At 46.6% G+C, this 17,064-nt stretch overlaps 1 protein-coding gene across 1 annotated transcript in view; it reads right to left on the reverse strand.

Annotated features, from left to right (window-relative positions):
- Positions 1–10,388, reverse strand: part of CCL28 (chemokine (C-C motif) ligand 28) — a 14,025-nt gene extending 3,637 nt beyond the window's left edge. Inside the window, exon 1 of the mRNA XM_005871031.2 lies at positions 10,071–10,388. Coding sequence (XP_005871093.1) covers positions 10,071–10,134 — 64 coding nt within the window. The 5' untranslated portion in view covers positions 10,135–10,388. The remainder of the gene's footprint in view (positions 1–10,070) is intronic.
- Positions 10,389–17,064: the final 6,676 nt, after the last annotated feature.

A 17,064-nucleotide genomic window follows, 5' to 3' on the forward strand; every position in this document is an offset into this window, starting at 1 on the left:
ATCAGTTTGAGGCAGCTCTGCCTCTGTATCTATTGTTGTTCAATATAAAATATATTTTTATTGATTTCAGAGAGGAAGGGAGAAAGAGAGAGAGAGAGAGAGAGAGAGAGATATTATCAATGATGAGAGAGAATCATTAATCAACTGCCTCGAGCCTGCAACCCCAGCATATGCCCTTGACCAGAATCGAACCCAGGACCCTTCAGTCCGCAGGCCAACGCTCTATCCACTGAGCAAAACCAGCTAGGACTATTCATTTAATTATTCAATAAACATTCACCGAACAGTTCCAGGCACAATGATACACTGGGGGGTACAAAAAATACATAAAACAATATGTCCCTGTCCTCAAGAGGCTGTGGTAGAGGAGACAGACTTGGAACTAAATGCTCAGGGAATAACCGCATTGGCGCACTGTAACTGCATTTCTCATATCTGTGCTTTTGGGGCTCCCACAAGCATAAAGACAGGGGCACAGGCATTCCCTAGAGCAAAACATTAGAGACCATCTGTGTGTCTACCAGTAGTTAAATACATAATGGTACATTATAAGGATGAGGTAGGTCTATATATGTTAACACACGAATTCCATAATTTATTAAGTGCAAAAAGCAAATTTCAATATAAGAACTACAAACGATTCCGTCTTCATTAAAAATATACATACATACACAGAGGAAAAGATGTGGAAATATTTAGCCCCAATGTATAACCTCCAGCCAAAGGAACTGAAGACTCCCTCCTTGTCTAGGACCCTTGCTTTTATTAACACAATTTGTCCTAAGGCAAGGTGGAGATAATACACTTCAAAGGGTAAGGTTTCAAAGGGTACAAAAGCATTGTCAGTTTGGGGAATAGCCTACAGCTGTTCAGGTGTTTGGCCAGTAGGAGGCAATGACATGTAGATTAAGATGCCCTTTAGCTGTCTGGCAGCCACAATCAGTTTCCTATTCAGGTTTGGGGAAATGCCTTTAGCCATTCCCAGATGGTGACTACATGTGTGACTCAACCCTGTTGAGTCCCCAAGTTTCATCAACCTTTTGATGAAACTCTTGAAATTATGACATGCTGGAATTGGTCTACAGCAGGGAGGCATCAAAGGACGTGAAGTTTGGACTCAGTTTTGGAGGAGGGGTCAGCATTCACTGGTTGAAAGGGGGGGAGGGGACATTCCTAGTAGCAGGAACTTCATACCCAGAACCCTGGTGTGGAAGAGAACAGAAGACTGTTCATCTCACAGAATCTGAGTCACATTTGAGGAATCTGGTGTCTTAAACAGGGACCAGTCTCCTCTGGCAAGATTCTTATCAACGACAGTCCAAGGAGCAGGCTCAGCAGTGACTTCGGGCCTTGTTCAGGGCCTGGGGAAAGTGCCTTGACCTTGGTCCCAGACCCTCAAGGACGATCTGTGTCATGTTCACTGGAGCTCTCTCCCTCCAGAAAGAAAGACTTGCACCTGCTCCCCCCGCCTTCCTGTCCTCACAGCTCAGTGCTGCTCCTTTCAGAACAGAATCTCGGCTTGATATAAATCAGTGACAACCTAGCTGCAGCCCAGGACATCTATATCTCAATTCTCCGGGAATTAACACATACATACAACCTCCAAGTAGACATTAATTATATATCCACACGAATTCACTTACAAAAATGTATGTCTTCAATGACTACTAAACCATGCATTTAAATGAATAGATGTAGTCGGAATACACCCACATAAGCCAAATAAATTGTTAAGTTCTGCTCAGCCTCACTTCTGTTCTCAGTTAGTGTCACCCAGACCTGCGGCAGCCCAAGAAAGGAAAATGTTGACATTGCCCGGGGCAAGCTATCTCATGCCACAGGGATCTCTCTGCTCCCCTCTCAATCTAGAGCCAGTAAGAATTTTCTGAGCTGTTACGGGTGTAAGGAGTGTGTGTAAGGCGCACCCAACGCCACTCAACCAGATTCGCTGGAATAGGAAAAGCATCGTTCGTTCAGCAAACAGGCATCGAGGGCCCCTCTGTGCCAGCCCTGAACTCTGCATCAGAAATAAACCAGGCATAGTGTCTGCCCTCGAGGGAGGAAGGCAGTTAAACAAGTAATCACAACACAGCAGACGTGTTGACAGGCGCGTTCACCGTGTGGTGGGATCATAAGGGGCAGAAGCCAGATTCAAAGAGCCACATACTGTCTGACTCCGTTTATATGAAGTGTCCAGAACAGGCGGATCCATAGCAACAGAGGTGGACTAGTGGTGTCCAGGGACTGGGATGGGGGTGAGGAATGACTGCTTACAGGAACGGGGTCTCTTTTGGGGGCGATGAAATGTGCTGGAATTAGAGGTGACGATTGCATAATTCAGCGAAGGCACTGAAAACCACTCAATGGTGAATTTTATGGTAGGTGAATTATATTTCAACTTTATAAAAAATGCTATAGGAGAACAGCACATTGGTTGTCCTTACACTTATTAATACATTTATTTCTTCAAACTAATTGTATTTTTTTCCCTCTCGCTACGCTGTGCTGCTTATTCACCAAGTCAAACTGTTTTAATATTCCCCCCAAATTTGGGAGTTTATCCATGTGTCCATCTTACTATATAAGAATCACTATGTGAATTCTTACAGAGCGCATCACTAGCTATGTCTATATCTATGACTTCTTCTGTGTGAGTCACTATGCTAGGGATGGAGGTAGGAAGACAAAGAGTTACTAGCTTCAAAGAGCTCATACACAGACCACTGCCGGCTTGTGACCCAGGAAACCATAAAAGAGGAAATGGCTTTCTGAGTCATAAGCACACCTGTGTTTAAGAGTTTGAGTTGTCTGAGTGCTGACATCAATTCGAGAAGTAGTCATGTTGGCAGATGTGACTGGTGCCCTAATGAGGAATTCCGAAATACATATAAGGCTAGAATCCCTTGAAAGTTCTTGAGGAGTTAGGCAATGAAGAATGGTATCAGGGTGGCTCGGACTAGTCACTAGGGCAATGGGAAGGTTCTTTTGGACAATGTCGCCCCCTAGAGGTTTTCTCATGCAGTCTTCAGTCAGAATATTTCCATTTTTAAAGAAAGGTCAGCAACTTCCTCTGATTTCCACACCGGAGAGATTTAGCAGAGGCAGTAAAGTTGAAAACGGAATTACAGTGGGGCCTTGACTTACGAGTTTAATTCGTTCCGAGACTGAGCTCGTTAAGGAGCTCGTTAACTCAAATTACTCTATCACCTCAATGCAAAAAATCCTCCGAGAGACAGCTGGTATCTCAAAAAACTCGTTAGTCGGGACACTCGTAAGTCAAGGCCCCATTGTAGTTGACATTTCTTCTGCATTGACATCGTTTTTATTCATATGATACGTTTACTTGTTTGTGGAAGCAAGCTGATAAGGAATTCGGAAAACTAAGCCTTTCTACAAAAACTTCCACCTTGAATGCCACCATTGCAGGAGGCCAGGAACCCCAAGGAAAGAACCTGCTTTTGTCCTAAAACAGGAATTCACACAGGAATTCACCCTTACTGATGCAGTAGGGGTTCCCGAGAGGGGAATGTGAGAAAATCATTGCAAATAAGAGAGAGGTCTTGCAGAGCGGGCTTAAAAAAGCAGCGGGGCCCAGAGGTATGAACAAGCAAAGATCTGAGGTCTGTTGTGAGGCTTGATCCCCTTCACCCTCCCACCCCACCCCGACCCCCTCCCCTAACTCTCCGGAGATGCCCCTTTGCTTTGGGAAGGACACTCCAGAGTGTCAGCCCAACAGCTCCCTGACAGGTGATTTATGAGAGCAGCACCTGCTGGCTAAGGCCAGTCCTCTGGGGGACGAAGGTGAACACCAGAGGGCAGGGAGTGGGTTCGCAGCACCTGCCCAGCAGGTAGGGCCTCTGACCCTGTGGGAGACCAGCCTCTCTGCCCTGTCAGTCCACCTCGCCCCAATTCTTAGAGCGGAAGGACTCTTCTCTAGGACCCACAATTTCAGAATTACCAAGAATGTTTGGGTTGGGGAATCATGGGAGAAACCTGTCATGACTGTCAGGCAAGACCAAAATTGGTTGGGGGAGGGGGGATCAGACCATCATAATGTCAGGGGCCAGTGAAGCCCAGACCAGGCAGGCTCCGTGGGTGACATCTGCCCGTGTATCCCCTCTCCTTGGTCCACTCCTCAATAATTAGCATTTCTCAAAGCTCCATCCATGAATTTCTACTTTTTTTCTTTTTAAAAAAAAGTATATTTTATTGATTTTTCACAGAGAGGAAGGGAGAGGGACAGAGAGAGTTAGAAACATCAATGAGAGAGAAACATTGATCTGCTGCCTCCTGCACACCCCCTACTGGGGATGTGGCCGCAACCAAGGTACATGCCCTTGACCGGAATCAAACCTGGGACCCTTCAGTCCGCAGGCTCTATCCACTGAGCCAAACCGGCTATGGCTCTACTTTTTTTCCATCTATATCTTCTCATGCTTTGTCAGTAACTTCAAAATATCTTTGTCTACTTTAACCTCTACCCCAAGACCCTGACATATATCCAACTGCTGTTCAACGTGCACTTGGATATCTCACAGGCTCCCCTAACCTAATAAATGCTCAACTGAAGACATTCTCTCCTGCCGCTTTAACTTCACTCCTTTCCTCATCTCACTTAACCATCATGTACAGTCACCCAAGCCAAAACCCCGCATGTCATTCCAACCTCCTGCACCCACAGCCTGCCACAAACTCCTGTAAGTTTTACTTCCTGAACATTGCTCAGATTTGCCTCTCCCTTTTCATCCCTTCTCCACTGCCCAAGTTCAAGACCTCATTCATTGGCTCTGGGCCTACTGAGCACCCCAGTTGCCTCCTTTCTCCCAGTTTTGCCCATTCTCCACATGAACCTGTGGTCCCCTGGCTTCCCTGGCTTTCCTATATATAAAATTAAGGGTCCATATGACTGTCTTTTAAGACTCCCTCAGGACATCTTTCTACCCACACCACTGCACAGAGTCTACAGTTAATGCTACATAAATGTCTCTTGAGCTGAACTAAGTTATGTTGTAGTCCTGTATGTCTCATTTTACCTTGTTTAAGGCTTTTAATGCCATTTGAATTTTTTTTCTTTTAAGAAAAAAAGATTATCAAGGTCTTATGTACCAAATAGTGCCTTTTAGAAACATACCATCCCTCTACCCTCAAGCAATTAGGGGTCAACTCAATATAAAATAAATTTTCTGTCCATTATACTTAATGTTTTAAAGATATTAGTTTCTCATGAAATGCATTACTATTTGTCTTATTAATTATGGTGCTATTGCTATCGATTCTGTTGGTTCTGAGTTGTTATCATTGTGGTTTCCAGTATTAAGTGGAATGAGTGACTTGCTATGAATGTCTCTGATTTGGTTCTGTCAATTGATCCTCTTCACCCCCAGCCCCTCCCCTAACCCTTGGTCACTAAAGGCCTTAGAGAGTTCTGTGTCCAAGACATATTAAGAGGAACTCTAAGGCACTACACATCAAACCTGGGGTATAAAAATTAGTTTCTGGGTTTTAGGGAAAGGATCCTGTTACCGTAGAGACGTAAACCAGCTTCCTCTCTTCCTTGGATATATTGCACAATCTCTTGCTACTCACGTGTGGTCCCCAGAGCTGCAGCAATGGCATCAGTCGGGGGCTTATCAGAAATGCATTGGTATAAAGGGCACAGCAACATGAAAACAGGGCAAAGACACCTGCCATTGCTGGAGAAAGGACTCCCAGGGTAAAGAAGACATGATAAGAAAAGTTCACTTGGCCTAACTGGTTTGGCTCAGTGGATAGAGCGTTGGCCTGTGGACTCAAGGGTCCCGGTTTTGATTCCGGTCAAGGTCATGTACCTTGGTTGTGGGCACATCCCCAGTGGGGAATATGTAAGAGGAAGCTGATCGATGTTTCTGATTCTCTATTCCTCTCTGTAAAAAAATCAATAAAATATATTTTAAAAAAAGAAAGAATTTTTTTTAAAAAGAAAGAAAAGTTCACTTGGCTGCTGGCAGTATATCTCAAGCCTATGACTGCAATTTAAGAAGGGCAATGCATAAATAAACACAATGAGCCAAATATGGCTGGTTAGAGACACACTTCCCCATTCTAGTGGACTTCATGCCTTACGGAGACATCTCACATGTCACACATGGATGCCTACAAACAAAGGTGTCCTTTGCTGCCACCAAGCAAGCAGGAAGGACTCACCAAGCCATGATGCACGAAATGCTAAGCCCAAATAAAGTCCTCCCTGGTGTTTTCTGGAACCTGGGATAATGTTTGGGTAATGGAGAGTGATGAGGGTTTTTCTTTACCTTAATATGAAGCCTCTTGGCCCCCAGCACTTCCCACAGCATGGACACTGGAGTGGCCAGGGGGTAGCCCAGAAGGGGGTGGGTGATTCGGGGCTGCAGAGATACACTGAGAGGTGTGACCGCACAGTTGAGCAAATGGAGACAGCCAACCAGGTTCGATTCCTGGCTCTGCCACATACTAGCTGATGCTGGGTGAATTACTTAATTCTCTGTGTCTCCGTTTCTTTATCTGTAATATTAGGGATGGGTAATAGCACTACTTTACAGGGTTGCTGTCAAGATTGCATGAGTGTTTACACGTAAGTGCTTAGACCAGGAATGACAAATAGTACATACCCAATAAGTGGAAACAAACAGAAAAAAAACACATCCGGAGGCCAACATGCAGCACAGTCCCTGCCCCACAGTAGGCATCCGGGTGTCTATTCGGTGCCTGTGGGATGTGTCGATGTATTGCCCCTCCACTTCAAAGTCATCCTACTGGCCAGTTCTGTGAAATTAAAATGAAGATGGGCCCCTGAAAGACGTTTCCTTCGCCAGCTGTCGTGCCGTTGCACTTTGTCGGCAGAGGGCGCTAGAGAGACATTGCAGGGAGAGGGTTTTCCTGGCTCAAGCAAGGGCACTTCTCTAGCACCAGGCTCTGGAGAGCACAGCAGCCAGCAGCGCCCCCTCCCGGTGGCTTCGGAGCCGAGCGCCTCCACTGAGACAACTCCGTGGGAAAAACTTCCCCCTGCAAACTGGAGGGCTGACCAAGTGATTTTTTTCACCTTAAGGCGAGCCATGGCTGTGCCGTCTCCAAGGCCTGGAGCTCAGTCGGTAAGCTAAAGGGTGCAGGATCCCTCCCTTGAAAACTGTGCAGAACAACTTCTGAGCACAAATGTGTATTCTTGGGAACCCTCCCTAGTGAGTCTCCTGTGGTTAAAACAAACAAAAGCTACTTTTCTTTAAGGATGCAAACAGCGCATCTCCAGCCAGTATCTGTGCAGTGAGGAGCCATCCTACCCTGAGGCAGTGGATTGCCAGTCAGAAGGAATCCCCAGCCTGCACCTGGTGGACACAGCCAGGCCCACAAACCTGAGACCGTGGCTCTAAGTAATCTGGCTCAGGGCCCGAGAGTGCAGGAGAGACATTTTTATGGGCTCAACATTGAGTTCTGGGAGCCGGTAGCTGTGTCAGCGGGTGTGGAGTATGCCCTCTTGTCTTTGGGTGGAATCCAAGGCTTTTAACTGTGGGCAAGTCGGCTGTTTCCTGATTGATGCCGAACACTTTGGGAATGCCAATCACTGGGCCATCACACCAGAGTGGCCATTAAAGAGACCATTAAGATAAGGGAACAGTTAATGCCTAGAGGAACAACATGTATTTCCCTGTGTCCCAAACTGGCGCAGGCCACTTCCCTCTTCCCTCCCCCAGCCTGGACAATGGCCAAGGCCACTCAGTGTCCCTCCCTCCTTCCCCCCGCTCCCTCCCGGGCCTTCCCCAGCCTGCCCAGCTGAATCCCCGCCGGCCTCCACAGGGCACCTGCGACACAGACACTGACGTTGGCCATGGGAAGCAGTGGGGCTGCCCCTCTCAGCTGGTCTCAGGCCTCCCCTCCATATTTTAACCCATCACTTACTTTGAAAGGGCAGAGGTGAGGGCTTCTCAGACAACGTGATTTTCCTCAGCCCAAACGGCCTTAGGGAAAGCCCTGAGATTAACCCAAGAAGCTACTGTCGTGTCTCCTCGGCTCCCTTTCTTTCTTTCATCACCACTGTTCCTTTGCTTTAAAAAATAAGTAAATTTGCCCTAACCGGTTTGGCTCTGTGGATTGAGCATCGGCCTGCGGACTGAAGGGGCCCAGGGTCAATTCTGGTCAAGGGCATGAACCTTGGTTGCGGGCACATACCCAGTGGGGAGTGTGCAGGAGGCAGCTGATCGATGTTTCTCTTTCATTGATGTTTCTAATGCTCTATCCCTCTCCTTACTCTCTGTAAAAAAAAAAAAAATCAATAAAAATATATTTTAAAAAATAATAAGTACATGTAATAAAAATTTAAAAATAATTTCTTATTGATTTAAGAGAGGTAGGGAGAGATGGAAACATCAATGACGACAGAGAATCATTGACCTGCTACCTCCTGCACACCCCACACTGGGGATCGAGCCCACAACCCACCCAACCGGGAATGGAACCATGACCTCTTGGTTCATAGGTCGACACTCAACCACTGAGCCATGCTGGCCGGGCACCACTGTTCCTTTTCAAACACCTCTGTGTGCTCCTGTCCCCCCTCTCTGCCAGGACTCAGTCCCTGGGACCCTGGGCCTTGGGCCTGGCAGGGCTTCTCATTGCCCTGTGCTCTCCGCCTGCCCTCCCTCCCCGGTCCTGCAGGCGGTGCGGCCCCTGCTGCTGTGGGGACAGCTGGAACCCGGTCAGGAGGCTGAAGGGAGATACTTATGTGAATAAACATTTGCCAAAACGCACTAGTTGAGATAAAGCCTCAGCAGGCAGACCTTTGAGAAACAGTGAAAGGGAGCCCTGAAATTTCAATGGTGAATTTTTCTGAAAATTTTTACAGAAACATATGAAAACAGTTTGTCTTTGTCTTGATAAAATAGACTGATAGGAATGAAGAAGAGATTGATCGGATTTTTCCTGTGCTCGGTAACATACATCCAGAGCACAGTGCACCTCATTGGAGACCCCAGACATAGGCCACCAGGAAGCAGCAGTGCATTGTGGCCAGATCTGATTGTTCAAGAGGAGATTTAAAATCCAATTTGCATACCTGTATGTGTGAGGAGTGGGTGTGAAATTGGTCTGTTGGCTTTTACATTTTCAAAAGCTGGTCAAATAAAACTCATACTTCACGTCTGGTCTGGATTTAGAGAATCTTTGCAGGGTAAAGTTTCAGAGAAGGAGATGGGGACAAAAGCGAGAGCTCAGTCAAGCTTTAAGCACCTATGTTTGGGTTTCCTAAACACAGTAGAAAAGATCGCCTCCAGTCCGAACGCAGTTATCATCTCCATCTATGTGTCAGTAGCTCACTGCTTAAGTTCTCTTGGTTATAATTTGTATAGGTCAATCTCCCACACCCCCCCCCTTTTAAAAAAATAATTTTTATTGATTTCAGAGAATAGGGGAGAGGGAGAGAGAGATTGAAACATCAATTATGAGAATCATTGATTGGCTGCCTCTTGCATGCCCCCTACTGGGGGTTGAGCCCGCAACCCGAGCATGTGCCCTTGACTGGAATTGAACCTCGGACTCTTCAGTCCACAGGCTGATGCTCTATCCACTGAGCCAAACCAGCTAGGGCCTGCATCCCTTTTTAAGGTCTGATTGAAGTTTTGGTTTTCAGCATCTACAGAGCTGACTGTGTCCAGAAAACTTGCAACTTCCCAAACCCTAAAGAGTCTGTCTTCTTCCAGGAACATGCACCTTGCACGCAGACAGTGTAGCAGGTTAGGGTGAGGGGGCGACGGATGAATAAGAGGGGCTCTGCCCCCAACCTCTCCCTGGGGATTTTCTAAGACTCTCTCCTCAGAAAACAAAACGCAGCTCAAAGTTGACCTCATCTACCAGGTAAGCAAATCACTAACACTCCTGTTCACATGAGGTTCCTTCCTGAACATTCTTGGAGATCGGGAATTGATCAGGAATATGCCAATCTCTTGTAGATCACTGGAAATTCCTAGCTGAAGACAGAAATGCCTGCTCCAAATTGCTGGCAGCCCCTCTATTCTGGGAGGCACCCCCCCTTCCACTGGAGGCTTGGAAGCAGGCACCCCACTTACCTGCGGAGGGGCTAAGAGCAGCCCAGGCAGCCAAGGCGAGGAGAGCGAGTCCCGTCTGCTGCATTCCTGCCTGTCCCCTGCTCAGGCAGCACCGCAGGCGAGGCTGTAAAGTCAGGAAATGAGGCTAAAGGTGTCCTTGGGTGCAGAGAACCAGCAGAAGGAAAAGGAAGCCAGGAGGCCCCGCCCGGGGAGGTGCTGGGGAACCTATTTCTCAGGTTTCTTTCCTGGCCACCAGGCTCCTTTTTAAGACCAGGCCTGTTTTCCACCGCGGGGCTCAGGCGAGGTCAGTGGCCATCTGACAGCTGGTGAGGTTATTGCGAGTTGCGGGTGTGGGCCAGTCACCTGGAAACAATTAAAAAATAAAATAAAATAGCTATCTGCAAAAACTCCTCCATGGACCTATGCATCAGAATTTGGGAGCAGGAGGCCAGGAATTTGAATTTTAGAAAGCTCCCGAGGTGATTCTGAGGGACACCTCCAAGGAGAACCATTGCATAAAGAAATCTGTTTTTAAATTGCTTGTTGAAACTAAAAGTTTCTGGGGACAAGGGTGACAAGTCATAAAAAAAACACACACCATTATCTGGTGGAAAGATACGAAACAATTCAACCCCACTCTGGTCTTGGTTTGCAGCCAAATTGCTTTTCCAGTGAAGCTTTAGGAGAAAGTTAGCACAGGTCCAGGGGCCTCTTGCCTGTGGGCGGGGCCTGTTAGGAAGGAGCCTAGAGCAGGTGTGGGAGGTAGAGCTGTTGATCAGCTCTTATCTCCTAAAAAAATGGACATAACCATGCAGCCATTCATTCATTCAGCAAAAATGTACTGAGTCCCCACCTTGCACTGGAGACAGAGTAAGAGACAGAGAGGAAGTCCCTGCTCTTCAGGAACCCAGGCTGGTGCAGGGGAAGAGAAAGAGAACCAACCATTTCAATGTTAATCCCTGTGGTAGGTTCCACCCTCTGTGTTCCTCCGGTGAGTCTGATTACTCTCTGGAAGTGGGGAAAACCAAGACAACCACTCTTTCAGGTCCTCAGCCGGGTCTTTGTCTTGCCTGGGATTGAGGCTTCCTAGCACCCAAGGCCTCAAATTGCAGGCTTCCATTGCATTAAAATTAGGAAGGCAGTTCCCAAGCTGTGTGCCGAGGAACCCCAGGTCTCCAAAACGAACTGCTAGGGGGCTGTGGCCTAGGCTAAATGAGTGAGGGAAACACAGGGACAGCTGTTGGACACCACACAGCTACTCCCAGTAGGTCATCTGGATCTAACTAGATAACAGGAATTAGCTGCTATTTCTTTTGGCGGCGTGGTGCCGTGAAAAATCACTGAGACATTAAGAACACCAACTGCCAGCCAAACGTTTGGGAACCTCTGCAGTACCTCACCTATCAGTTTTCCTGACACTTCCTTATGGCTTTCTCCCCAAAGGGAACACACGCAGTTTGAGTCCTTCTTCCTCTGGGCAAGGCCTTATACCCCCGGGCCTCCTGGAGGGATTTCTCGGGGGGCTGCAGAGGGCACCCTAGGGTGGGCACCGGATCCCCTCTCTCCCCACAGCCTTCTCGCCCACCACTCCGGGCTCAGTGCTCCCTCCCCCGGGGTCTGGCACCTCCCCAGGGAAGTCATTCTCAGTCCTCCCCAGGCCTCTGGGAGGATTTTGCATCCTGTCCTTTCCCCCTAAGGCCAGTTATGGCTGCTCAGCACCAGGTGGAGATGTTGGGGAGGCTGCGGTCAGCTCAACACGCCAAGATTAATTTCCATTTGCATCCCTGGTGAGAGGAGAAAGCCCTGTCTGCTCACTAACTTCTCTTTGCACTGGCTTCTTGGTAACTAATATTCTGGGGCTGCTGTGCTAAAATAGCACTGAGCATTCCACATGAACTCATGATAAGTGGTAAATGCCCAGAGGTGTTCTAACTGTGAGGCTTCTCCCCGGCCTCTGTGACGGGGTGGGGCTGGAGGAGCTGAATGAGGATGGGAAGGGAAAAGCGTTTAGCCCTGCCCCACATCACACTGTGGGACCACAGACCGGAGGCTGCAGAAGGCTGTGCGGAGGGAGCCCTCACTCTTCCCTGGAGACTGGGCTGGGACAGCACATATTGGAGTTGGGTCTTGAATGGAGAGGTAGAGCGACCCAGAGTCTTGTCCACCCTTAGAACATTCGTCTTTAATAGGAGGCCTGCTGCCCTAACTGGTTTGGCTCAGTGGATTGAGCATCAGCCTGCGGACTCAATGGTCCCAGGTTCGATTCTGGTCAAGGGCATGTACCTTGGTTGCGGGCACATCCCCAGTGGGGGGTGTGCAGGAGGCAGCTGATCGATGTTTCTCTCTCATCGATGTTTCTAGTTCTCTATCCCTCTCCCTTCCTCTCTGTAGAAAATCAATACAGTATACTTAAAAAAAAAATAGGAGGCCTGCTACATAGGAACACATTAAACATTTGTTCAGTGGCTGACTGAGCCAGTGTTAGGTGAGGGCGAGTATTATATTCATTTTCATCCAAAGGAACTATGAATGTTTAATTGACAATGTTTTATGAATTTAAATTTTTATTTTTTTATGGAGAATAGAAAAAGGGTTTGTATAAAGATTCAATAGTTCTATATGGAGAAGATAGAAGAGAAATACAACTATATGTGTTAATAGCACAGGGTTGGGGGGGCGGGGGGAAGAAGGACATTAAGATCCCAAGATTAAACTTAACTCTGACAAGGTGAGTTGGAGGTCATTGCCAGGAATTCGAGGAGCCCACCATTACTGGGACCAGGAGCAGGGATTCTAGGAAGTGAGAGTGGGAAGGGAATCTTGGGCAACATCTGCCCTCTTTCTCATCAGCTCAGAAAGGGTGAGTGACTTGTCCAGACACCTGGGCTAGATTCCGGTCCAGTGCACAGGAGTCTACAGAGCAGTCTTGGGTATGTGGGGTGAGGGGTGGCTTGCCAGCCCATATTAAACAAACAAAACCACCACCAACAAAATAAAAAGTAAAAACAAGGGTCAACAGAATAATGGCCCCCAAAGATCTCCACACCCCGGTCCCTGGAACCTGGGGATGTGTGGCCTCACCGAGCAACAGCGGCTTTGTCACTGTGGCTAGGAACATGGAGATGCGGCGTTTATCCTGGTTGTCCAGGTGAGCCCAACCAATCACAGGGTCCTTCAGTCAGAGAACCTTCCCCAGCGGTGGTCGGCGGGAGACGGGGGAGGTGCAGTGTGAAAGGAAGCGGGGCCTGTTAGGAATGAGGTGGGATGAGGGGCCACACGACCAGGAATGCAGGGGCCTCTGGAAGCTGAGAGACACTCTGCCCTGGAACCAGCCCTGCTGATGCCTGATTCTGACCCACTGAGACCCGTGTTGGATTTCAAATATAAAGATAATACATGTGTCTTGTTTTAAACCACTGAGTTTATGGTGATTTGTTACAGCAGTAAAAGCAGGGTGATACAGGACACACACACACACACTGTAACCTCGAAGCGGGCCAAACAGCTTCCCCTCTCCCTTCCATCCTTTCTTCTCACTCTTTTGTAGTATGTTGGCCTGTTCGAAGCCCCCCTGCGGTTATTTTAATCCCATTTCACCTGGATGGATGTGTCGGGATGGGAGCCTGAGGCTGGCTGAGTGACTTGCTCTGGGCCTCAGGGCCTAGGAGTGGCAGAGCCCTTTCCAGGACTGGCCCCGGGAGCGTGCCACTCTTCGTGAGGCCAGATTGACCAACAGCAGCCCTGTGCCAACCCACTCAGAATCCAGGGAAACGTCAGCCAAGAAACCAGGCCGGACACTGAGGCCATTGTTACAGCCGGGCAAACAGCCTGAGGTCAAGGAAGAGGGAAGCGTGGTGTGTACTCATGGCTCTCCACGGCCTCACAGCCTACAACGTCCTCACAGCAGGGGCTCAGGATACTTGAAAAAGCTCCAGCCACTCCCTGTGATTGTGTGCAATGGCTGCAGGCAGCTGGGTAAGACCACTGACATTTACAGACCTTACCCTCTCTGTTATGTCACACTATCCGCGTTTTATACACTATTTAGCGTCACCCGAACATTTAGGGAAAATTTTCTCCCTGCCTTCGCTCTATGTGATTGGGTGGTATCACTGACCTGGAGCCTTGGGGGGAAGGGGAGGGGGCGGGAGTGTTTCTAATGAAATCAAATCAGTATTAGGTGAGTACAGGTGTGTGAATTCAGGGGGTGTTTTCTTTGAAAACACATAGATGTCTGAGGAAGATCAGAGTATGTGTTCAGGTGATTATGGAGCCGATGGGATTGGACGGCTACCCAGACCTCTGAAGCAACATTAAAGAGTATCAACAACTCCTTGCGAGGTCAGTCAAAAGGGTCCAATGCTTCAGAAACCCTTTATTATAGTTATTCCTGGTACGTAAACAAATGTCAAGGGGACACATGTGGCAATGCCTTGGATTTATGCAAAGTAACTGTGGAGAATGATTATTTACAGGACTCTTCAGATCAGGGAAGGCTGTGAGCCTCCTGCTGGGGCTTGGATCAAATACGGGTCTTGGAATATTCCTGGAGTCTGGGGAAATAAAGTTACGTAACAGTCCAAGCCTGTGGGTCTAATGGAGGTGGTGAATCCCGTGGAAACAGAGAAGCAGGTCAACAGCTTGCAGACCCACTGGGACAGTCAGCCCCAGAGGCCACGGACAGGCCTCTGGGGAACAGTGAGTGTCAGTCAGCTGCTCACGTCAGACCAGACCTGCCCGCAGCCTGAGGACTGCACTTATTTTTTTAAAATATATTTTTAGTGATTTTAGAGAGGAAGGGAGAGGGAGAATCATTGATCGGCTGCCTCCTGCACGCCCCCTACTGGGGATGGAGCCCACAGAATCGAACCGTGACTTCCTGGTTCATAGGTTGGTGCTCACTGAGCAATACCAGTGGGGCAAGGACTGCACTTACGATAGAAAATTGGAAATACCTACTTTACAAATATGGACCCATACTGTTCCACTGCTAGTCTTTACTTTTCCATGCAGATAATTTTGCATACCATTTCAGGGGGCTACTTCACCCATTAGTATTCCACTGCTTGTGCCATCAGTTAGGTGCTAACTCTCTAGTTAAAGACTTTCAAGTGGTTTTTAGGTGTAGGTTTTTGTTGTTGTTGTTTTGTTTTTTTCATTTTAAGCAGCCAAAAAAAAGTGTTTTTCCTTTGTATATGTACCTGTTTAGTTCTTTAGAATAAATTCCTAGAGTTGGAATTTGGAATTTCTGGGTAAAATGGCTTAAAAACACATTACCAAATTCCCTCTGCAAGAAAGTATGAGTTTGTTGTCATGCCAACAATGCCCATATGCTTACACTCTGCCAACACTGAACGTTATCCATCTTTCTAAAGTTTGCCAAACTGAGAATCAAAACAACTCATTGCTGTTTTCTCTTACATTTTAATTAGATTCAATGCTTTGGGGTTTACATTTAAATAAAGGTTTATTTCTATAACATAGTTACAATAGTTATAATAACTTGCAATAATTAGAAATAAACCAACTTTGATGTCTCTGAGAGGCAAAAATTACCCTAATAACAAAATAATATCTGTAAATTCATAACAAAACTAAATCAAAATCCACCCCTTACCACATTCTAACGTATTTCACTAGAATTAAATACAGTATGTCTTTTATCACATGAAACAGACATTAAAAATATAGTAACCGTTTTGAAGAGAAGTGGCAAACAGCGTTTCTCAGGAGAGCCTAAGACTAAGAACATTCATCATTGCGGAATGACTTATAAGCTAATCTGCATCAAGGCAAAATAATAACTAGATTTCTCTGAGGTCCTGTGATGGTACAATTTTGTGTTCAGTGAGTCACATAATGAGAAGAGGGAATCGGTAATTAGAAAAAGAAACTCCTTATGGGCTATGGCTTCATGATTTGAGTCCAGAGGAGAAACCCTGGGAAAAAAAGACACAAACGAGAAACAAGCCAACATTCCAGCTCATGTATTGACACAAACTCCTTCACTAAGAAAAGGAACACGATGGCAGCTGGGGATGGGAATTTGGTTGTTAATATTTCTAGAAGTTGCAACCACAGCTTTCAGGACAAGAAACATTTCTGATGGCAGAGGTAAGAACAGAGATTAACCCACACTTAAAATCTGCAGTTACTGTAGAAGCAAAGAGTCATGGTCAAAGTGAACTCCCATTCTAACAGAAGGGTAGAACAACCCCAAAGGCCGATGTGGCATTCTTAAGTAAGGCCCTATGTTTTAAAGATATTCCTTTGCCTAACACAGAGAAAGAAAAAAAATAGAATTTTATAATTTAGTCAAAAAAAGTCGTACAAGATATATGCTTTATGTCCATGGGTTTCTGAAATCATATGCTTTTTAAAAATCTTGACCTTATTCAAATTTACCCCCACAATATAATATTTGCCATTAAACCAACCAAACTGCCACAATAATTGCTCTCAAAAGATAATAACAGATTATAAGGTCTAATAGATTGTAAAATATAATAGAATGCAGTCAATTGGTTTTAACAACAAACACTACAACAAGCATATCAAACTCGCGGCCGGCGGGCCATATGCCTTGTCATGCGGCCCAACGGCCGCAAGTTTGACATGCTTGCACTACAGAGCTTGAACTGTGATATCAATTGACAGAACTGTTTAACTTAATGAGAAAAACCTGCTGGATCAGTAAGGCATTGCTGCATCATTTCTCAGAGAGGAAGGCACACAGTCACTAGCAAGAAAAATCACAAAATGTGTAAGCAAATACCAAGACAGCAGATGGTGCACATGTGCAAACAAAAGCGGTTCCTCTGGGCCCTGGCTTTTATATCAAAGTAACATTACACTGTGCAGATGTAAAACTCACAGCAACCCAATTCCCTTCTCTAATACAGGGTGACCATTTTTAACAGACATTCAATCTAAAAGAAAAAAAGGAAAAATCAAATTTTCTAAAACAGTTTTATTTTCAGAAAAGCTGTTTTGTCTCTCAGTATCGGGCAGATTT

The sequence above is a fragment of the Myotis brandtii genome, unplaced genomic scaffold (genome assembly GCF_000412655.1).
Source record: "Myotis brandtii unplaced genomic scaffold, ASM41265v1 scaffold328, whole genome shotgun sequence".
In the NCBI taxonomy this organism is placed as follows: Eukaryota; Metazoa; Chordata; class Mammalia; order Chiroptera; family Vespertilionidae; genus Myotis; species Myotis brandtii.